This window comes from Eufriesea mexicana, unplaced genomic scaffold (assembly GCF_001483705.2).
Source record: "Eufriesea mexicana isolate 0111107269 unplaced genomic scaffold, ASM148370v2 scaffold49, whole genome shotgun sequence".
In the NCBI taxonomy this organism is placed as follows: domain Eukaryota; kingdom Metazoa; phylum Arthropoda; class Insecta; order Hymenoptera; family Apidae; genus Eufriesea; species Eufriesea mexicana.
In genome coordinates, this window is record NW_016908223.1 from 357,834 (window position 1) to 378,128 (window position 20,295).

Here is a 20,295-nt window from a genome sequence, read left to right on the forward strand (position 1 = left end):
CGAAAATTAATTAAAAATTTGAACAAAGCTCGGCGAAGAAATCTCACGATGGCACTATGACACTCGATACCAGCCAATACTATCTGTAGAATATTCTTAGCCATTTGCCTTAATTTTCATCTTCACTAATATCCCTTAAATATAATACTAATTAAAAAGAGGCAGAAAAGGGCCATTTTAAATACTTCTTTTATATATTATAATTAAATATTATGATATATATTTAAATATATGATAGGTTTCTCCAATTATATATAATATATAACATAATAAATATATGTAGAGTACCTTGTTGGTGAAAATTAGCAATAATAAGAAATAAATTTGCTAGTTATCAAAGGACTCGAAAATTAATTAAAAATGTGAACAAAGGTCGTGGAAGAAATCTCACGATGGCACTATGACACTCGATACACGGATTTCGAGCAGCCAATCAAACACTCTTAATCGTAACCCTTTTTCTTCCCTGCTTCACCTCGACACGCTGCCCCAGGACCTCATCCTTTTTTCACCATTCCCCCCTATCTTCCTCAGCGTCACTCTTGTCTGGCCCTCTTACCCTATTTATGTGCCTTCTTATTTTCGTACCCCTCTTCACCGTCTTATCTACCTGTTCTAAATTCAGGATTCTTTATGCGGCTCCCATCGTCCTACCGTCAAGGGTTATCCATCGTTTTACACGCGTACCGCGGTTCTCGGAAGTGCGGATTATAAAACAAAATGCGTCTCAATCGCGACTGGTTCGACTGTACAGGTACGTCGAAGACGCGTGGTTGTGAAAATAAAAGAGGAAAATGGAGAAGAGGGAGAGAGGGAGAGAGAAGGAGACGTTTCTCAGCGGAGAAGAGGATGGCCTGATTTATGGCCGAGGTGGATGTCACCAAAAGTTGGGATAGATGATAGAAAGCGAGGAGGGTCTTCATCGACTTTCACTAATGAAATACTGCTGTGTTAGTGGCGATGTTAGGTGGCAATAAAACTTCATTAACGCGTTAATTTATGTGTCGCTGGGGAGGGAGAACTGGTTCGCGAAGCAGACGAATGGATCGAGTATGACAGTATGATCTTGACAGTGGTTTCGGGATTGGGCCTCGTGGTTCGAATAGTTGTGATTGATTGGCGGTTGTGGAAACGGAGGAGAGTAATGCATATGGTTTTCTCATTGCGAAAGTCTTCACTGCCGCTGGTTATAAATATTTAGCAGTTTCTTGCTGGGTAGGATGATTGTTGGCAGCTTGCGGTATGAGGTTGCGATGAGTTGACAATGGTTTGACAGTGTAGTCGAAATTGTGGGATTAATTATGTTCTTTATTAAAATAAATAGAGACTGTGTATTTTCGAGGACAATATCGTTACACTAGCATAAATTAATAGAATAAAATGACTTAATAAACAATTATTCGTCAATTTATTATTATATGTATCTCTCACGTGCCAAATAGATTATCTCCAGAGAAACAATTAGTGGAAAATTATTTTAAATATCGAAAGTTAAAATTCAATCAAGGAATTTGGTTCTAAGATTTTTTAAAATTCAGAAAGTGCAGTTAATTTTTGTTTGGGCATGATTGATATGTATATGTAAAATTCGGACACTTCGTATAAGTGAATTTAAAGATTATTATAATAAAAAGGAAATTCTTTTTCGAAACACAGTTTTAATATAAATGATTATTGGGTTCACATAATAAACAGCTTGATTGTTGCTGCAATTTGTTGCTACGTATATAATAATTATATTGACACTGCTTATAATAAATGTTGCAAATACATGCCTAAAAATAATTAAAAATAAGGAAAGAATTCTTTTTCGAGAAACAAGTATGTAATTTCAATACGAGAGATTAACGGGTACACATAATTGCTGTTTCAAACCAATAATTATCGAGAATTTTAAATCGTTAGTTAAGTATGCAAATTAGTCATAGGAGTTGAATGATTTATAAGTAGCTATACATGTATGTATATAGGAATGTAATGTTATATTCATAAATGATAATGAATGAATTTTTTGCATAAGCAGAATCCGCTGGTGTAGAATATATTTCTGAAAATGATGCGAGGAAAATGTATCAAAAATGTGTATAGTATACGTGACGATGATTCGCCACCCACATTCTACCAGTAGCAAGCTACTCTAAAATCCCTGCTTTTCGTCTTCGTCCTTTTTTCCCTCGCGATCCTATCCCTGCTTATCGTTATTATTCTTTTTCGTGTTCCAGGCTTCATTTTGCCGCCAATCAATCCCTTCTGATCTATAATGTCCATGCATTCGTTTCGCAACTGCGAAAAATATCGCTTGCACTATAGTTAATTCGTTGCAAGGCACAAAAAGACGAATAAATTATAAAATTTTTGTAAATTTTACTAATTTTATATAAATTCGATATTTTAGAAAAATTTATGATCCGTAACATATTGAGGCATTTTACTTTTATACATATCAAAATATCATTTTAGTTGCGTGTTTAAAAGTTCAAATTATTTCGCAATTATTCGCGTGGATTTTTAACCACAGAAATATTTATTTCGATGCTCACTCAGTTCCTTTCAAATATCCGTTTATTAGAAAGCCGTTTTATGGTCTACACGAGTAGAAATCCAACATTTGAAATCGGATATTTATTCGAATTTTTATTATCAACTGTCTAGAATTTAGTTAAAATAAAGTTTATTTATTTTAAATAAAAAGGTGAGAAATTATTAATAATTCGCTTCGGAAATACACACCTGTGTTTCTCCTATTCTTTATTACCATTGTGATAGTCGCTTTTGCTGTATAAAAATGGACACAAGACTCATGTTCCTCGATATAGAGTAATTCTGTATCAGCCATTTTAAAAAGTACGAAATTTCGATTTAATCTACTTCGTCCACGGAAAATTTCCACCTGTCTTCTCGCCCACGTGGCAGAATTTAAAAATCTCCGTGATGGCATGCCACAAACGTATCGTTAGCACGGTCATCCTCAGGTACACCTAAAGCTCCCTCGATATCGAATTGATACGCGTTATAGCCGTCATGACATTTGCAATACGCCTGGATTTCTCTCGTGCCGGCACGTTTCGATGGAAAAAGCGGCGAACGAGACAATATTTTACGAGCATGGACCGAAATCGGATCGAGATCGTATGAATTATTCATAATTTTGCAGAGATCGTGCAGCCGCAGCGATGCGGTGCTAGATTCGATTAAACATTCGTTATTACCGCATACATTATAAACTTGTTCGAAATGCGATATTAGTTTTGCACCATGGACGCGTTTCGTGGCCGAGCGTGCGGTAATTGGCAAGCTCTTTATTTACTTTCTTAACGAGGCAGCCGATAAGACGTCGAAAACACGCGAAGAGTTTCCGTCTTACGCGCTAAGTTTGCTCAAGCATCGCAAAGGTCGTTCGATTTGAATTTAAAGCCTCTCAGCAAAACACGGCCGCCGGGTTATTGAGCAATAATCCCGCATTTCGCCGACCAATTCTTCCGCGAGACGCCGCGGGTCGATTAGCGATTTTTGAATCGCGCGCCGTAACATGGCGGAACACCGGGCGCCACGCGGCTGCAATCAGCTGTTTTAATTGCACGCGTTTCTGCGCTCTGCGCGCAGTGTCGACATCGAACCAGTCGCCAAGTCGTTCTAAAGGCGAAACGGTCTTTAATATCGCACTTGTTCGCCGATCGTTTTATATCACTTATGGACGTTTTAACGAGGAATATCGCGTGCTTCCGCGACACTTGTAAATAAACTTAACGAAGCGAACGGCTAGAGGGTGTGCATGCGAAGGTGACGAAGGATAGATCGTTTCTTTGGGTACTGGGGCAGTTTTCAGCTCATTCTTTTGAACTCGATTAACTCTGTTCTTTGTATCTCATGATATAGAAGTTGGTGTAAGTTATATTTTGTAAATTTGAAAATATATTTGGTGGCTTTGTTGCAAGCTTTAGAAGATGTTTGAATCGCTTATTTTTCTTTTCTTCGAGTTTCTTTTAGAAAATAATGTCTCTTGGGTGTTTCTTTTGAAAAGATCTTCTGTACCATATCTTTCCTGCGATAACTCTCTTGGTATTGTGTAGTTCTGTGTAAGTTTCTTCGTATATTGTCGTTTTAATTTGTTTAATGACTTGACGAACATTTACAACGTAGGATTGGAGCAACTTTTTGTGACGAAATATATTAACAAATGCATCTAGTCATTCTCCAGTTGTGTGTTTTATGTAACATGGGTTATTAGAGAAATCAACATAGTCATTTGCGAGGAATATCGTTTAAACGAAAAAAAAGCTTGTAAAAACGAGAAAATTCAAAAATACGATCATGAAAAGCAGAAATTTTTATCCTCTTTGTACTAGAAAATAATACGAGTGACAAACCCTGCTACGATTGGCCTGTCATCGGACTTTTAATATTAAAACTCGATAATTAATTCGTTTTATACTTTTTAGTTACTTTTTAGTAAGTTACTAGAAAGTCACTACCTAGTAAGCCACTTTTAAGTATAGATTTCTTTCTAACAAGCACATTTCACATGTTATTCCAAAGAATTTATCTACTTCCTGTCATTATTGTAATTTATTATAACAAATCTACTAAGTTTTCAAATAAAAGATAAAAAATATAACGAAATAAAATATAGGAAATCTTGCAAAGTATAAAAAGTATAATAATCTAATTCCCTGTTATGCACATAATTTATCACAGTAAATAGAATAAATTTTCAAGCGACACGTAAAAGAAAATGGAATAATCAAATTCCCTGTCATTCGCATAATTAATCTCCAATAACTCCTACGAACTTCCAAATAGAGTACAGCAAATATAATTAAATACGATACAACGAGATAGATGCAATCAAATAAAATATAAAAGAGATAGAAAACGGAATAATAATAATTCCACGTAATTCACGTAACTTATTACGACAGATCTAAAGAAGCTTCGAATGAAACATAAAAATGACAATCGTTATCCACCAGCGATCATACAGCAATACAAATACAAAGGACAAACGAGCGAAAAAAATCCAACCCGACCACACCTGTCACTCACCTACACCAGCGACGGGTGGAGCAAATATCAAGCGTTACGGTGCCTCCGGTGAATTCGTCATCGCGAGGGAGCATCATAAATCCGATCGTTCCATATTTATAAGAGGCACGGGGAAAGGGAGAGAGAGACAGAGACATAGACGTGTCGCTGCAGCGTTCGGTGCATCGGTGTATCGGTGCACGGCCAGCTCTCCCGAAGATACGAGCTGGTTGTCGTCTCTGGGAGCTAATGGGACGCCGCCGACACTCTCTTCTCCTTCGAATCTCTTTGATCCCGACCGAACTTGCCCTTGCCTCTACCTCCGCGACTCCTGTCCTCTTTCCGCCTCCCCGCCACCCCCACCCTTGTCCCAGGCACCGCGTCCTGACCTTATCCGCAGCCTCCTCGAGATCTTCACGGTGGTCGCGGGCCTCATGCCTGTGCACGGCCGCCGTGGGCCCGAGATCCGGTAGAGATGATCGATTTTCGCGTCCCCTGCAAGTCCGACCGTTTGTCAACTTACTTTGTATGTACACCTCGTGGATCAGGTTGATACAATTGCGTCTGACCCTGTTGCCTTCGTGTCTGTTTCCTTGGACAGCGAGACCAGTTGCCGGATTTTTATTATTTTTATTTCTTCGACAGGGGGGTGGGTGGGTGTGTTTGGGTCTTAAAATAGAGGCTTGAGGAATCGACTGTCTTGGGTCAGTTGTGGAGGATTAGCGAGAATCTGGGTGGTGGCTAGGCCGTTACCTGACTGTGTCTCTTTGGGTTTCTCCGGAATCAATGCTTGGTGAATTTGAGGTTAGGTATTAACGTGTTATTGGGCTTTTACGTTGCCAATTTTTACTATGTATGTTTAGGTACTGGTAGATAGTGTCATTCGGTATCAAATTTACTACACGTTAACCCCTTGTACTGTGATTCGGTTATCAGAAACATGGTAAAATTATCTATTTGTAGTTAACCACTGTGCATCTATTTTATTCGCAATAAAATTGTACAAATTGTGCATGTATTACAATAAGTTTACTATAATTTTAATCTAACTAACGTGTAATTTATCTTTATGGGGTTTAGCATGTGAATCGTTGGATTGGAATTTTATTTTAATTATTTCTATTCAGGGCAAAGTCACTCTCAACTAGACACATGTTTATGCATACATGTTCATCTTTTATTATATATTATATATATATGCATAAACGTGTGCCTAGTTGAGAGTAAATTTGACCTGGATTGAAATAATACTGTATATAAATATATATATATGTACAGATGCTTATATACTCCTTTTCACGTGGTTTGCTCTTTTTCTCTCTTCTTAAATCTTATCCACACGCGGTTGAGACCTTTCAGGGTGGCCGTAAATCTCAACCCTTTTCCGTGCGCATTTACATCTGGCCGTACGCGCGAGGAGCAAAGCAAAAAGAAGGGAAAGCTCATCTGTAAGCTTATCCGCGCTATCGTGTACGGCGCGTACGTTCTTCTTATTTCCCAACCGGTTGGGAAACGTTCCCGATCGGGGCCCGTGTTTTTACCGGTTTCGAAGTAAAATTTCGTGAAGTCGGAAGCCGAGTGAGACGCCTCGTTCCTCGTCGTAAAACTCGCGGTATCGCGACCGTTCTCCATATTTTTCTCCCCCTTTCTAATCGTATTACACGATTTTAACGATGCCTTGTCCCTCCGTTCGATCTTCTTCCATCTCCTTTGCCGTCTTTTCGGCTGAGACCACGTTTGAACGCGTGTTTGCGTTATTTTTCAGTAAAACGGAATTTTCGCGAGGTTTCTGACCACCTATTTCCTTTCCATTCAGGTAAGAAGTCGAGTGCCCCGAAATTGTGAGTAATATAAGTGACTGAAGTTTATTTTGATATGACTTTTTTAAAATGAATAGTTTTATTTAATTATTATTCAATATAGTATATTTTTCTTATCATTCTCTATTAATAAGTATTCTTTAATTATTTTATTATATATACTATATATTACTCATACCAAGTGCACCAAATTTCATAATAATTTGGATATACTTATACCACATTGATAATTATATTATTATATTATATCGTATTACTATAATAATATAATATTAATTACTAGATATCATTAATATCAAATGAACTAAATTTTTTCCAACAGTCCAATTTCACAACCGAAAACAGTTCTGAGAAAAAGATCTATAGATCTATGAGTTCCTTCCTCGTAAATCGTCATTAACCCTCTCACGAGTACGACCGAAAAATATAGTAAGAAGAAAATTCCAAGATTGCGTCATTTGTTACGTTTATCGTAGATACGAGCCGTGGTGGCGCTAGTGAGTTAAGCGGAAAATCGCCGTAAGCTGCACATACGCTAACTCGTGAGGGGGTAAACGTATCTCCGTGTCTGTAAAAATACTCCGAAAATAAAATTCAATCTGTCGTAACTACAGCTACGAGCAAATTCTTCGTCACATGTTTTTCCATTTTATACTAATTTCACGCATCAATTACGCACCCTTCTTACCCTACTTGTCCTTCATTATCAAAACACATCACGATAGCGATCAAGGCAAGTCGCATTCCGACCACATCCCAATCTATAACGTATCCTGGATCGTTCTTGTACCTACTAATTACAGTCTCGCGTTTCCATTTAATACCACGAGCATTTAATATCCACCGTACACGTACCAGGGTACTCTAATTACACGTAAAGTTCCTTACGTTATTGCATCTGGTTCTAGGAAGTGCAAAGTGTAGACAGCGTTTGCAGAAGCTTTTTACCAGCATTAAAGGTCCTGTTTATCAAGGCGCGAGATTCTAGTTACCGTTCCAACCCGTTATTAGGCGAAAGAGGTCATATCGCGGACTGCGAGTACGGTTTTTATCGCGCGTACCAGCGCATGACAGATAGCACATTGTACTTACACTTATCAAACGATAATGTAAATTACAGTCTACGGTTATGTTTGTGTGCAGTTGACGAAGGCGAGGAGATTGATACAAACTCGACCTGCAAACCAGCCACGGTTCGTTTCGTGTGGCCACGCTGTTGTTCGATATGTCGTGAATACGTAATGAATTTTGTGGATCAAAGGTATTTCGTGTGTAATAAGCCCAGTATATCGTACAATATTTTGTGTGTAACGAGCCTGACACGAGAGATAAGCAAAGTTGATAAAAATAATATATATTGTCCATAATCACGAAATTACTTACACCTATAGCTAAAATTAAATTATTATAATTAGTCTTTTTAGGTCTTTTTAGGAAAAGAAATGGAAGTTGTTAAAAATAATAATTTAGATTTGATTGAAATTTCTTATAAATTTATAAACTATTATAAATTCTGGAAGTAGAATAAGTGTAGGAAAAAATATTTAATATTAGGCTATTTGAATTTGTTATTCGCAAGAATCTTTGGAAATCTGTAATGATTAATTTTTTGGGAAAATTCTTCTTTTACGAAAAAGTTGTTTCGTTGAAGTTATTGTCATAGGTTTCGTGTGTTTTGAAGTGAATTGTAGAATTTATTTAATACATAAATTACACGATTGTGGTATAGAAATTACGAGGGAAAGAAAATTTCGTAAATATTATTTCGAATTAAATGCTTCTTTAATTTTCATGAATGAAATTCGCACATATGTGTAACAATTTATGTGTGGTTTAATAAAATCGTAAACTTTCAGAACGGCTCCTCGTAAATACGTCTTTACATAATACTCATTGTCGTTTGTATTTCATTTGTAACATTTATGGCTCACTTTGACAACTCTGTGAATACTTCTAACATAATTCACGAAACGTATTGTAAAATAGAATGCAGAACAGTTTATCGTTACGTACAGTAGCCTACAAAAGTGTTATACCACGTATGACATGTACTAACTGAACGCTTTATTGCTGTGAATTAATAGAAAAATTCTTCTCGTTACTTTAATTATATAGTTACTTCTTAAAATATATTTTATTTAATAACTAGTGATTAATTAATATTTCAGATTTATAGTTTTCGTCTAATTTTTTAATAAATTCATTTCTTATTTAGTGTCATTCCCCTTTTCAGTATTTCAATTACTACTAAATTAAAAACATCATAACCAAAATTAAAAATTTTAATAATTCGCTAATTAATAATATATTGGATTAAACAATTTTAGAATTTTCCAATTAATAATTTATTAGGTTTACTAATTTATTAATTTAAAAATTGTTTAATTGCTTTCCCTTTCTGACTCATTCCAAAATCCATACGTATTCTAATACAGGATTTATAGGTTAGAATTCTATTTATCGCAATTTCTCGAAGAGCTTGTGAATCAATGAAGACCATAAGCATAAAACACTGTAATAGTGTGAAAAATCGATTTTCAAAAACTTGTTTAGTTGATATTATAAGTCGCACAACGTAGGTAGCCTAATACTTTTGCAGAGTACTGTAGATGCGTAGTTTGGCAGCTCTTAACGCCATATTTCTTGCTTGACCGTAACTGTAATTTGTGTAACCATTATGTAGTTATTTTTAGTCGATTGTATAGCCTTGTTGCTTCTAACTTACAGAGAATTTCTTCCGGTTATTTCATTTTTAACTAGTCTTATGCACTTCATATAAAATATTATTAAACTATAAGCTGTAGAAAAATATAAAATCAATTATACGAATAAAACTTTTGGTTTCCGAAGTTTAAATAAATAATAAATCTTATATCTACTATAATAAGTGAACTGTAGGTACGAAATTTTTGGTTAAAATGATAATTTTTAACAAATTATTTGAGAAATTACTTGAGCATTTAGGGAACAATTAGTTATTAGTTGTTACTATGAATACTAAGTCTTGCATAGTAACAGTTCTTGAATGAAATTCACCTATTGCAATAAAAAGGTGAAAAGATAGCGATCTTTTACCGATTTTGTGATATTTATCAATGATTATGAAAGTGAATTAAGTAAAAAGTACAAAAGAGATGATTTTATCATTTACTGTATGTTACATTCGTTTATGTCATATTAGAACAAAATTTTAAGCTTTGTCAAACTTAGTTTTTGAATTTGTAATGTATTTGTGCTATAAAATCTTAATATCTCGAATCGGAACATGTATGAGGTCATTTTCATAATCAGTGATACATATAAGTATTACTATATTAAAGCACAATAACTTTAATACAAATTCCTAGATAATTTTTTGGTAAACTATTCAAAATTTTACACAAATCAGATTTATTACGATATAAATTATTTTCTTTAAAAATTTAAGTAAATTCTTCAATTTCGTCATTAGTGCAAGAACTATCATAACCCTTCTAGTAGCTACCTTATAAGTTTCCTGGATTCCATCTAAAAACACCTTGTAAAACATACATACACGTAAAAATTGCAAAATTTCTCTTAAAAACAGAAACATTCCCTCGTTATCTGTGTTATTTTATCGCGAGACATAAATAATTTTACGCGAGCGGAGGAGAAAATTATTTGCCACAAATAAAAATTCCCAATGAATAGCAAAAATGAAGAAAAATGGTATGAAAAACGGGAAACCAGGATGCGAACTCGAGAAATTTTTCAAAATGCCCACAAAGTAGATATATCAGTCATAACCATCAATCATTGATGACACCAATATTGCATTATCAAAAATAATATCTATCATATATCATAAATCTCCGTGGAGCAAGAGTGAAAGGTAATCTGCTGAAAAAGGAAAAGCGAAGATAAGAATGAAACCGAAATTCCTTTATCAACCGGGATGCAAATGAATGTCGTAGCGTGCCTAAGGAACCAGCATGCCGAGTAGAGGGACCGGATAAAATAAATATCTGTATAAAAACGCGGCAAGACGCGTGGAGGAACAATATTGCGACAGGCGTCGGATTTAGGATCGAGCGGTAGGGGCTGACGCGCGGAATGATGCGCGAGGAATTTATCGAGCATCTCGCCGGGTACGCCGATAACGCGCGTCGCCGAAGAAACGCGTTTCGCGGCCGTGCGGTGGCCTCGCGGCCCGAACGAGAAGAAGCTGTGCCGACTCGGGCCGATCTCGCCCGAGCAAATCTGGGCGGAGTTTGGGGCTACCGAGCCGCGCGCGCGCGCCGCCCAGCTTCGACCCCCGTTCGTCCTTCCTCGCTCGAGCTTCCCCTCTTCGCTGACCCCCACCCGCGCCAGGATTTCTTTCGCGCGCCGCGTGCTGCACCCAGCGCGCATGCGCGCCCCGACACATCCGCTAATTTCGGATAGTCGCGCCGCCAGTGGGCCAGCCACTGTCGCGCACTCGCGTGTCTTCTTCTACGCCCGTTTCTTCCCTCGTTTTCCATCTTTCTTCAGTGTTCTTCGCTTCTTCTTCGGTCCACACTGATTCCTTTCGATCGTGAAATATACGCTTGTATACAGGGTCCGGCCGAATAATATATAAAAACGGATACGACGTGATGGCTCGTGGAAAGATGAGAGGGAATATATACAAAATAAAACTTTTTTTTATCATTACGTTAATTATTCGGAAAATTGCTGTTTGAATTGATTGCCCTTTGGGAATTTTTAATATTTTGAAACGAAGAATATGTTAGTCGGGAACCATCTTCGTAATCCCTGATATATGTGAATTGGTATATGCGTTCGAACGTTCACATGTGCTGTTTTTAAAACGTTTTGTTTTTATTTATTTATTTATTTTTTTTTTCATGCAATACTGGCATCTTTAGTTTTTTTTTCATCTATTTAGGATATATTTTAGGATAGGATCCAATATATTCTGTTCTATGTTTACGATAAATGTTTCTACATGTTTCAGAAATACAAAGCATAAAAATTAATGATTTTTCTGCTATAATATTTAAAAAATAGTACAGAATGCATTTCATAGTTGTGTAATATGGATTGTTTGTAAAACTTTGTCAGGTGAGACAAAATGCTGACGTTTTTTAGTAAATATTGAAGTGAAGGAGGAATTGATGTGGGGGAAAAGGGTGGTGAGAAAATGGTCGTTAAAGTATGCTTCCTAATGAAGAAAAAATTGCTAAAATATTGTAAACAGTAAGTGCAAATATGGAGGTGTGACGATGGAACCATAAATGACCAGTTTCTATTAACTTCTTTAAGAATAGTTATACAAGTGACGAGATTTTAAATTATCTTATCTGAATAATTTATAATCTCATAAAAGTAGATTTTTTTTCTTTAAAACTACATAATTTAATTACAAAATTATAATTATGAATTAAAGACGAATGAAAATATAATTAAAAATTACATATTTAAATTGTAAATTAAATTCAGATAAAAAGTAATCGGATTTGTTATCTACACAAACAGATAATAACTCATAGGATATTAATAATATTTTCACTTCCCAAAATCTGAAAATTTCTTTATATTTATATCCAGAATAGATATATCTAACTTTTCAATATATTTTAATAAAATTTTTAGCCAGAACTATTAAAACTGTCAACATAATTATCAAACACTGAAGTATTAAATTTAAGTGTAATATTATTCCATGAAAAACTACCTTTAATGATGAACCATATAATTCTATTTCTTTCAGAATAAAATCATAAAATCTTTCAGTATTTATACAAATGTCCTGTATTTTATTCATTTTACTCATAGAATGGTCACTATAATACAGATAAATTAGGATCAAAATGAAATCAAGTATCAAACCATAACGTAACCAAAATTAACCCTTTGCACTCGAGAGGTGACTCTTAATCATCGTTTGTTTTAATGCTAATGATATGAATGATGATAATTATATTAAAAGCATCAAAATAAAATTATTCTATTCGTTCGTTTCTCACGCAAATTCACGATTTTCTTTCTTTAAATTTAGCATAAAGAGTATCAGCGAGCTTATAAAAATGCAAGAAGAGCTTCGAATTGCATTTTTACAATAAAGAAATCTTCGAGTCTAAAGGGTTAAGAATTATTTTCTCATCTCATTGCCAGTCAAAATCGAATCACGTAATTATATACCAATTTTCAAAATCTTCCACGAAATAATCACCAGAGCAGTGTTTTAAAATCCCCAGTTTCCCCTGCACAAAGAATTTATTTTTATCGTTCCATGTTACACGCGAGGGTAGATCAAATCCTCTAAGGGGTCCTCCGCGTTCTTTTGTTCCCTTTCGCGCGTTAGAATTTATCAATAGCCTTTCGGTGAAATCTCGGCTTGCCCGCTTTTTTGCACGCATCCCACTCGTCGAAACAAAAGATGATGACTGTAATTTTCGCGGAGAAGTGTCTGCATTGGCGGCTGAAATGACGCGACGCCAACCCACGCGTTTCCTGCGCCGCGACAATGGAGGAGAAGTGGAGGAACGCTGTTTCGCATAGATGCTTTAGTCGAAAGGGGATGTCTATTAGACAATAGACGTTCGTTCATCGAATATTTCCCATATTACATGCGTGCAAGGTTTCGATACATACGCGTAGGCCGTGGTGCTTATTGTAGTGATCGTTCGCAGTGATAAATGACGAGGGAACTGAATATAAATCGTAATATTATTTACCTTTTTGTGGAAAATGATGACTATCTGCGTGAGAACAGGATAACTGTCATTAGAAAAATCATAAGTTAATGATAAATTAATAATTGGATCGTTTGGTGACAATTATTGTGATGGTGGAACGAAATAGTACACTAACAAGGATCCCTGATCATTTTTGGACGTATACAGATGGATTTGCAATTTTTGAATTACATGTTGAAACCTTTCGAAAATTAAAATTCGAAAATTATTTAGTATAATATTGATCTCAAGAGTAATTTCAATTTCTTGGATTTCAATTTAGAAATAAATTGATGAAAGTAATTTTCTTCCATCTTTGCGGAGATTCCAATTTTTATAAATTTTTATTTACTGAGTTTTAGAAAATACAATTTTCTTCGTCAACCACAATTAATATTTTTAAATAATAATTTTGATAAGAATGATTTCTGCTTGGTACAAGAAATTTCTACAAAACTACTAATTTTCCCCAAAATTGAATAATTCGAAATATCCATTGAAAATAAATAAATAATTAAATTAAAAATACCTAGAAATATTCATTATAATAATTCACTTGATTTCCGTGCACAACATTTCCCATTCTAATAATCCTTTTCCAGCTTAACAGCCATATCTTATACGAAACTTGACTTCAAGTTCCATTGGCAAACTTTCTCCAAGATAAATCACGAAATTAAATACTAATCCAAGTTTCATCAGTATGTTCGATCAAATCAGATAGCAGACAGTAATCGTAAAATTTATTAATACAAATCATTAGGATATCAGGTATCTCCGATTACGCAGCCGGCTCGTTAAACTTTTACCAATCTTCCTGGCAGATTGAGCAACCGATAATTCCTATATAAATTAATCAGCAACGCCAATAAAATCTTATCATCCGTAAATTTCGAATCTTAATGTGTCTGTGAGCAATAAATGTATTCGAAACAGAACGTCTCGCAGCTTCGAATGAAATTAATAAAAATCTCCCGAAGACGTTGCATGCTCTGAAGGATTACGCTCAAATCCCGTTCCCTCGCGAACGAAACGCATCTAATATCTCGCTACAGTGACAAATAATAAACGAGAACTGTTAAATTTAATCGACAGTGTATCCCGATTATCCTTTGACTGACAAATCCAAGTCTCTTTATGCTCTATCGAGTTAACGTTATTATTAACCGTGATCCTGTCGCTTATGCTAAGCTGGTACGCAACTAATGGACAATGATTATGACAGCTTGTCGTAATCGATTTGGCGAGTAAATGAAAAGTAGTTCAATATCATTGATCGTGTACACCACGTGTAATTATTTTTCCAGATTCGACTAGTCGATATTATTATACTTCTCTGTGGTCAAGACGCTGTATTTGAATACGAAAGTTTGACAACTTTTATCTGTGACTCTGCTTTTTAAAATTTCTCTTAAATTTCAGTGTCTTAAATTTCCAAAGCACGTGTGGTTGTACCTAAGTTTTCATCTTTAAAATAAATTTCTATTTTTTGATTTATGGAGTTAACCCCTTCGCCAGTAAGCGTTTTAAGGCAGCCTTAAGACGACTTTGCAATTAAATCACTAGCGCCACCACGGTTCATATCTCCACTAGTTTAGCGATTCCATTTTAGATTAGCTTGCAAAAGTAGATTTTCATTACTGTAATATAAGAGGGTGTATTTAATATAAAATAAGTGAGAAATTAATTTTTCTTATATTCTTTGCTTAGGCTAGTCTCACAATTACTGGCAAATATATTTTCATGTAATTCTTTTAAGACATCCATAATTACGTATTTAAAGAAACGAATGAACTTATCATGATTGATCAAATGACCACTGGATGAAAAATGAAAGAAGAATCTTAAAAATAAATGTAATAAATCGAAATATTAAAAAATTGATTATACGTATATTAGAAAAAAAAAAAAAAATGATAAGAACAAGTGACCAAAATGGTAATATTGTCATAAATTTAAAGACACTAATTTCTGAGCTATTTAGTATTAAAAGAAGTCTTTTCCTTTTTCTTGATAAAAATTATAATTTTCACATAATTTTAGTATAATACATTTTCCATAATTCGTAATTAATTCATACTCGGTCGCGTAATTAAAGGAAAAAGCGTGTGTTTATAGAGTGTCTTCTCTTTTTTTCTTGCAGAAAGCACAAGTTCGCATTGCGTGGGATGTGGTGGTCGAATTCACGACCAGTGGATCTTGCGAGTTGCACCGAATCTGGAATGGCACGCTGCTTGTTTGAAATGCGCGGAGTGCCAGCAATTTTTGGACGAGAACTGCACCTGCTTCGTGAGAGACGGGAAAACTTATTGCAAGCGTGATTATGTCAGGTAATTCAGCGTTTCTAGTACTGTGATAAATAAATTTCCAACGTGTCCGTAAACCTTCGGACACTGGTAATTAATTCTCCTATATATAGAATCAAACGAATCAAAATGATACGAATATATATCATTAATTTATTAAAATACCCGAAAGCTGAATTTATTTAACACATTGTTAAAAACGGAAGTAAAATGGGTCCAAATTTTATTTAATCAATTATTTAACTTCACACTAGTAATACACTAGTAATGTGTATAATTTGATAATTCTATTTAAGTCTGAATAGATAAAAATATGAATTACCAATTTTTCGAGGTACCCAAAATTTAATTTTATTTATTTATGTTATTATTGTTAATTTCAACAAGATGGACGCTTACATGCAATGCGAAACATTGAAATGATACAAATATATATTACATCTTAAATCTAAATTAATATATAAAATATCTTTAGATATCTTAAATCTAAACTGAATACTTTGGAAACACAAAAATTACATCATTTTTACTTTTCATCCTTCGTCTCGTAACAAATATGTACGCGGTTGATTTGGAGGTTAGGATTGCCCAATTTTGCGCGCGAAACTAACTACTAGTACTACGTTATTTAAAAAAACATCGATACAATTATTATATCGAAACAATTCGATACTCAGACAGTTAACCTACAAAACTATAAAATAAATACTGCCTAAATGAATCGAGAAATACGCTCGACGACTATCAGGGGTTCTCGAAGAGCACGCGAGCACTCCCGATACGCATTTGCAAACGGCGAGATTGAGGGGAAATAAAGAAAAAAAGGGAGAAAGGGGAGAAAGAAAGAAGAAGGAAGAAGCCAAGAAAGTAAGAACTGACAAAACGTTTCTTCGGAGTATTTTTATCTAACGGAGGGGCTGCGCGCGGAGAAATGCATGTGTAACAAAAAGCCTGGTTCACACGTGGTTGCGTCGAACTTAACGGAATTGGGCGCAGAATTCTTTCACGATGTCGAAGCCTCGAAGTTACGCGACCGAGACAAATAAGCAAATTTCGCTGCCTTCCGACAGCAAAAGCCAGGGATAAATAAACATTCGAATGGTTGGGTATTATGAGTATTGTATCGATTTATTCGTTTTTCAATTTATTTATCGTGAGAAAAATCGAGGAACTCGGTTAGTAAATTTAGAGTGTAGGGAGACGAATTAACGAGGAGGTGGTTTTAAATTTGTTACCCATGAAATCGAACGAGGCTCCTTGAATAATGGAACGGGGTCCTTTACACGTGTAACTAGATGCACTTGAATAATCACTAGATTAAAGAGTAAAGGAAATTTCGCGCTTTTGCTTGGACCAAAAGAACTTTTCTAGTTTAGCATCTTCATTATTTATTTAGAAATTATCAGGAAAATAATAAATAAATAAATAATCAAAAGTATAAATAAAAAATGATAATTCATTTTCTGATAAGTGGAAATGCTAAAAGTTCTATCGAAGATACTATACCTAGCATGGTCACCGAATTCTTTCTAAATTATCTGTTTCTCATTACTTTGACAAATTTTCTAAAAATTTGCTGATAAATAAAGATAATTTCCACACGCTTTATCATTATTCAAGATTTCAAAGAACATTAATTTCTCCAAAAAATTTTTACATTTTTGGAAAAGAAAATTAGATTGTACTCAAGTTAGAATGCAATATTGAAAACTGAAAACGATTGAAACACTAAATTTTAGCATCCTCGTTAGAAAATGATTGAAAAGTATCATTGGTAGCAATTCATTTTCTACCTGAAACATTAAAACCTGTACCAAGACGCCATAATTAAATCCCAGCTAAAGCCCAAGATTTAGAACTTACAAAAAGCTCATAAAACATCCCAAACACCCTGGCGAAAATACTTGAACAATTACCTATAAACCCCAATAAACCCATAGAATAAGATACAAGGAAGGTAAACCGTGCTTTCTCGATCGACGAGACCTAAATAACGCGCCATATTGGACGTAACTCGTTTTCGAGAAGAAAGAGGGAAGCCTTTTTAAAAGCTCGCAGCATCGATCGACACGATTTTTCCGCCTCGAAGCTGTGGCAAATATTTTTCTGGCCCGGGGACAGCTGGTTTATTTGCATTGATCCATCGAACGTCGAAACGCGTCCGAAACGAAGAAGAAGACTGGCGTATCCGGTCGACACGGATTTGCCAGGCCTGAGAGACACCGATGACGCCTGTTTGTTGTTTCTGTCGCCTCGTACGAAAAGTCGAAACAACCGTGGGGTAAAACGTTTCCTTCTGGGTGTTCCGAGGCCCACACGTCCTCGAGTAAATTTGCCTGTCGACGCATGCAACGTAACCGAATCTTGGAATTACGCCATGAAAAAGTCGCATCGCGTTTATAACTGTTTGTGTAATAACAGGGGAGCATTTTGACAATAATTTCTGTTACCAATTCGACTGAATTATTATTGTAAAAGGTTAAGAGTCTCGTGAGGTATCTTAGAGAAGTATCGTTCGCAGCTTATTTACGAGTTTGACGAGGTTTGAACGTGTTTGAATAAAATTTTGTTCGAATAAAAATGTTCTATAGTCAATTTGGCATTTCTTTCTCTGTATACAATTGTTATTAATGGTTTCTATGGTAAATTCTAGAGATGCAAATGGTGAGATGTTTTAATGGAATGGTTGAAATATGTTTGATTAGAATTGTTTTTAAATGAGAATATTGTTTGATAATGGTTTCATAATTTTTGTACACAATTTTTTAGCAGTTGTCAAGATCACGAGTGATAATTAAAATTTGAGTAATTATTAATGAAGATTTAATAGGTGTGAGGAACATTAGGTATGGTTTGAATATGTTTGAGAGCAATTAGTTATTTTTCTCATTCAAAGTTTCTGCTTGTCATCTGAATAGTAAATTTTAGAATTTTTAATGGACCATGTCAAGGAAATGTTAGGTGAAATTCTTTTATACAAGGATTTCCTCATCCACCTCTATAATAATTATTACTAATTAAAATTTGTGAAACATTAATAAATTGATAGATTTTTACGAGGTTCGAATACGTTTGGTTAAAATCATCTTCCAAAAAAGAATATCGCATAATTCCATACTTCTTTCGTCTTCTTATAAATTTCGATGAAAATCCAAAATAATTTTATTATATGTCACAATAATCTAACCTAAAAATTTCATCGTTTGAATAAAATAACACAACACCTTCCATTTTAATCCAAATTGATCTTCGTTAAAATTCAGTCTCTGAACATTCTCCATGAATCTTTAATTAAACGATCTAATTCATAAATTACTAACACCAACTACAGATCAGAACTAAAAATACAACCATCTACCGATGAAAATAGCCCTAAAAATGAAAGCAGAATAAAATTACCGATTGTTCCCCCTGAATCATTTTGACTCACATTCATCGATCTTTCGTCGATCTTCCGCGAACATCGCCGATTTTTATCATCCCTCTGTCCCAAGGGATCGTGGAACAAGCATGTTCCATCTAAAACGCGATGTTGCAGTACCTATTTCAGTCAATTATCGACGAAACTCCGTGATATAATTATTCGAGCAACTGATAATTAACTGCACTGCCACCGGAATTATGTATCGCACGAAACTTTTTATTAATAAAATTCGACAATTTAGGAAGCATCGCTAATGAATGCAATTTAGTTCGTTCGGAGAAACTGGACGAAGTGCTGCAGGCAAGCACAATTAGCTTAAAAACCGATAATTAACTGCTCGATCCGGCGGCCGAGCGGAATTTCGCGGAAACACGTACTACGTACAAGTCGGACGCAAATGGAGACAATAAATAAATTTGCCGGTAAATCTGAGTGGGGGGAAAAAAAGGTGATAATTTCGATGCTTTATATTTAGTGGAATTAGTGGGATTTCGAATGTTTTGGCGCGAGTTAGGATAAATTATGCAGTACATTGTTACGTCAGGTTTAATCCGGTTGTTGGCAATATTCGATTCTGCGAGCATAATTTTCTGCACTTTTGTCAGATTTGGAAATTCGTTGAAATTACGTGGTACGGTGTTTCTGACGATGAATGATAAATTATTAAATGTTAATAACGTTAGAATTAATATCGTGTTCTGTGTGCAGTGCAATATTGATGACAGTGAATAATAAATTGCGGAATATTGGCAATAGTGAAACTAATATCGCGTGTATAGCACAGCATTATCAATGATAAATAATGTTATGCATAATAAATGATAATAAACGGTATAAATTATTAAACAAATTGCATTATTAATTATAATAAATTATAGTTAATATTATGTCCTGTGTATAATATAACATAAATTACGTAAATTGTATAATATTAATTATAACAAAGTCGATATCACGTGACTCGATTTTTCAATTAATTCTGAAGCTTCCAAAGAAGAAATTTCTTCCATCTTTATGAAATTTCGGTTATGGAGGCTTATAAG

The 20,295-nt window shown here is 34.9% G+C and overlaps 1 protein-coding gene across 1 annotated transcript in view; it reads left to right on the top strand.

Annotated features, from left to right (window-relative positions):
• The window catches only part of tup (LIM1_Isl and LIM2_Isl domain-containing protein tup), a 65,251-nt gene that overhangs the window by 34,277 nt on the left and 10,679 nt on the right, over positions 1-20,295 (top strand). The window contains exon 2 of the mRNA XM_017909875.1: positions 15,666-15,852. Coding sequence (XP_017765364.1) covers positions 15,666-15,852 — 187 coding nt within the window. The remainder of the gene's footprint in view (positions 1-15,665; positions 15,853-20,295) is intronic.